Consider the following 4,241-nt stretch of genomic DNA (forward strand, 5'->3'; position numbering starts at 1 on the left):
CCCCCCCTCCCGGGGCGGGTCACCTCGCCCCCTCCTCGCCCCCCCTCCAGGGACCCTCTGCTTCCTACGCCCAGACTCTGGGCCAGAGCCCCACCCTGATACACGGATCTCCCTAAAACCTTGCAGGCTCAACCGGACTCAATATTTGGTTAAATACACAGCAGGCCTGGCGACTTTGGACCAGGCTTGTGTCCTCTCGGTGTCCCCGGGGGCCTGTTCGGACCTGACTCGCTCATCAGCTGACTCCCTCGATGCTTGATGCTCGATGCTAAGTCACTCTAACGTCCCCCTAAGAAAATCCTAACAGGGACTGAGTCCATGCAGCGTCTGGGGGTCTAACATGAACGCGGGCTGAGACGCCACCCAGCAGAAACGCACTGTTACACGGTTTGCAGGAAGGTCAGTCCTGCTCTTTGTACAACAAAGTCCATCAAAATCTCCAGGATGCCCTCCTGCTCCGCTTCTGCCAGGGCCTCCCTCCCTCGGCGCCCTCCCAGCCCGAGCTGCTCCAGGCCCCGGCCGTCTCCTCCGCCGGAAGCACACCGCCAAGGCTAAGGCCGGCTCGGGGCCATTCAGGGGAAGGCCCTGGTCCCCTCTGCCTGCACCTCGCAGAGGCAGAGTCTGTGCCCCATGAAGCGTCCACTCTGGGCACGCGCTAATCAGGGACAGATCTCTTTTAGGACCAAAGGCCACCAGCTCTGTCTCCTGCACCGCGGTTAGTGGGCCCTCCTCACGCCCTGTGCTGGGGCCCCGGGACAGGAGGCGCTGCCGGGCGGACGGGAGGGCAGGAGCCTGCAGGCATCGGGCCCCAGAGGCGCAGCGCCCCCGGAGAGCCCGCTCTCACCACTGAAGCTGCTGAAGTCCCCTGCGGGCTGCAGCCCCGTGAGCAGCGTGTACAGGTCCGGGTTGTGGAACTTGAGGCTCTCCAGGAAGGCAACGGCGCCGTTCTTCCCCCGCGCCTGCAGCAAGTCCAGCAGGTGTCCTGGGATGACAGACCGTCTCAGCTGACGGGCCCTGGGGGGGGCCCTGGGGGCACACAGTGGGGAGGTGGGGCGACCCGTGTAGGTCTAGGGATCAGGGGGTGAGAGCGGGGCTCCAGGATCCCTGGGGGGGCCCTCACTGCTCCTGGGGGTCCCTTGAATTCACACAGTGGTGGCCAGACCACTATAGGCCACCTGCCGAGAGCTGGCCATCCAGGAAGAAGGCACACGACCTCTTCCCTCAGGCCCTCCTGCTGTGCTGGCGGACACGTGCCAACACTGCAATAGCCACATGGGACACAGGACACGAAGGGCGGCACCCCGGGGCCCCGAGAGCCCACCGCGATCCCCAGGCTCTCAGCCTGACCCGGTGGCTGGGATCCCTTTCTCCTGAATCTGAGGTTCATAAGGAACAGGTGGAAATGAGATCACATTAGCAGTGACCACCCGCTGCCTGCCTGGCACGGCCCCAGCCTGAGGGAAGGGGGAGTCTCCTTCAGTCCCCCAACGACCTGGCAGGCAGAGGCCGTGCGCGTCCCTGGTTTGGGTGCCTGAACACAGCTAGTCAGACGGTCAGAGTCGGCTCCCCCCACCCCCCACCACCGCCGTACACCCACCCGGAAACTGTCAGTGGCACCTTATTTGGAAAAAGGGTCTTTACAAATGTAATTAAAGATCTTGAAACGAGGTCACCCGGGATTATCCAGGGGGCCCTAAACCCAGTGACAAGTGTCCTAATAAGAGATAGAGGAGGGGGGACGCCTGGGTGGCTCAGTCGGATGAGCATCCAGCTTCGGCTCAGGTCATGATCTCATGGTTCGTAGGTTCGAGCCCTGCATCGGGCTCTGTGCTGACAGCTCAGAGCCTGGAGCTGCTTCAGATTCTGTGTCTCCCTCTCTCTGCCCCTCCCCTGCTCATGTGTCTTTCTCTCTCTCTCAAAAACAAAAATAAAACATTAAAAATAAATAAATAAATAAGTATCAAGAGAAGAGGGGAAGCTGCAGGGAAGTCGCGTGATGGCGGCGGACCATGGAGGGATGTGGCCCCGAGCCGAGGAGCCCGGGCGCCTGGAAGAGGTGAGGAGGGAGACCCCACACCCGGACCCCAAACTGCGAGAGAACGCGTGTCTGCAGGTGTCAGCCACCCCGTTTGCTACGGCAGCTCTGGGGAAGCACCCCAGGGTCCCCGAGGCCGGAACGCGGGTCTCTGCAGCCCTGCCCTCCCTGCCCGCGTGCAGCTGGTGCGGAAGGAAGGGCGGGGGGGGGGGGCTCACCGACTCTCATGGCCGTGTTGGTGAACCGGGGGCTGTGGAGCACCTCCTCCTCGTCCAGCTGGTCCAGCACCTTGGCCTGGCGCAGGTAGGGCGTGAGGCGGCTGGGGCAGACGCGGCTCACGATCCTGTGCCGGTGGCTCTCCATCATGTCCCACAGCACGTCTTCGTCCAGGCCCGTGAGCGCCGAGTCTGTGCGGTGCAGGGTCGCCATGCCGTGTGCTCGGAGCGCTGGAGGGAGAGGCCGCGGAGGGCTGGCACCAGGGACTCCGGCTCTGGGCCCCGGGACCCCCTTCCCGTCAGACCTCCTCTCCCCGGGGCTGTGTGCGCAGACGGGACATGACCCGTCTGGAGAGGGGGTGCCACCTGCCTTGGCCCTGGAGTCCCAAGACCGGTGGGGGATTAATTATCCGGCCTTTTCTCCGATTGCAAACCAGTCCCTCTCCTTGGAGCAGAGCAAGAACTGGCCTCTCCTGGCTTCAGGACGCAGAATTTGCCTGTAAAACACAGGAAACTGCCCTTGGCGTGGGGAGCTGATGTACAAGATGGGTCGGGAACAAGTGTTCTCAACAAGGGTGCTGCAGGGCCCCGGGGGTTCCCGAGTGACAGTTCATGCAAAGCACAGCGCACTTAAGCAGACACTCGGGACCCTTGTGAGCCTAACGCCTCGTGGGAATGGGGGAGGGAGAGGCCTCCGCAGGGGTGAGGGTGACAGACGGAACAAACATGTCGGTTTGGGTGGCCCATCCGGCAAGGCAGCGACCCAAGGAGGCGCCCACAGTCCGTGGTGAGGGCGTCGGGGGCGATCAGGCGGGAGCAGCGCCGGGACAAGGTGCCCCCACAGGAGACACCCCAACTTCCCTCGGCGAGGCAGAGGCCTGTGATTTCCCAGCAGCCCCAGGACCCTTGCACTGAGACACTTGGGAAACGTGCTAGCAACACTGGGTGAAAGTGTGTGACAAACAGTCCATAAGTAAAACCAAGGACTCAGAGCAGGTAGTAAGGGCCAGGGCGTTCTGGCCGGCGGCATTGCCAGTTGAAGACGGCCCGGTCCCCAAGGGTGCTGAGCTGCCGCTGGACTGGGCAGACTCCCTGCCTGGGGTCATAGCTCCTGGTCTGTCTAGGTGAAGATCGCGGAACAGCTCACTTTGAAAGTACTGGAACGCTCCCGGGGCAGGGGTGTTGAGGCTGACTGCTCTAAATTCCAGGACCTTCCGTTGGGAGGACCTTGGAGGGTGCCACCCAGCTTCCATCCAGGGAACACAGACAAGCCCTGCGTGATGCCTGCTTTGCCTCGAGTGGCCCCCCCAGCTGTGCCCCTGCCTGAGTCTGTCCCCTCCCTCCCGACCCTGGTGCAGGGTCATTAGATCATGAATCCACCTAAGTCTTCCCAAAATGTTTTCAAACCCTGGGCTGGTTCAAGCATATATTGAAACATTTTTTTTTACATTTATTTATTTTTGAGAGACAAAGACAGAGTGCAAGCAGGGGAGGGGCAGAGAGAGAAGGAGACAGAATCCGAAGCAGGCTCCAGGCTCTGAGCTGTCAGTGCAGAGCCTGACATGGGGCTCGAACCCACAAACTATGAGATCATGACCTGAGCCGAAGTCAGCCTTTTAACCAACTGAGCCACCAGGCGCCCCTTGTTCAAGCATATTTAAAAAGTCCTGCAAATATCTGTGTACCCATCATGCAGCTTGGACGTTTTGCACTCATTAAGGACGTGCATTGTTGGAGAGGGACAGCTCGGTCCGGCTGGCCGCAGCCTGACCCCTGGCCCAGAGGCAGCTGCCGGCCACGTCTGGCACGTGTATGTGCCTACAAATATGCACCCACGTTTGCACGATTCTTTGTGCACAGAGCGACTGTAGATAAAGAGAATCTTTACTGTTGACTCTCACCTTATAGCAGCAGGGCGAGGCTGGGCGCGAGGGGGCGCGCGCTGGCGAGGGGGCGCGCGCTGGCGAGGCTGGGCGCGAGGGGGCGCGCAC

The 4,241-nt window shown here is 61.6% G+C and overlaps 1 protein-coding gene across 1 annotated transcript in view; it reads right to left on the reverse strand.

Annotated features, from left to right (window-relative positions):
- Positions 1 to 2,464, reverse strand: part of CARD14 (caspase recruitment domain family member 14) — a 13,574-nt gene extending 11,110 nt beyond the window's left edge. Inside the window, exons 1-2 of the mRNA XM_029927123.1 lie at positions 2,254 to 2,464; positions 845 to 982 (exon numbers count right to left, since the gene is read on the reverse strand). Coding sequence (XP_029782983.1) covers positions 845 to 982; positions 2,254 to 2,464 — 349 coding nt within the window. The remainder of the gene's footprint in view (positions 1 to 844; positions 983 to 2,253) is intronic.
- Between the last annotated feature and the right edge of the window lie 1,777 nt (positions 2,465 to 4,241).

Source organism: Suricata suricatta, chromosome 17, assembly GCF_006229205.1.
Source record: "Suricata suricatta isolate VVHF042 chromosome 17, meerkat_22Aug2017_6uvM2_HiC, whole genome shotgun sequence".
Classification (NCBI taxonomy): domain Eukaryota; kingdom Metazoa; phylum Chordata; class Mammalia; order Carnivora; family Herpestidae; genus Suricata; species Suricata suricatta.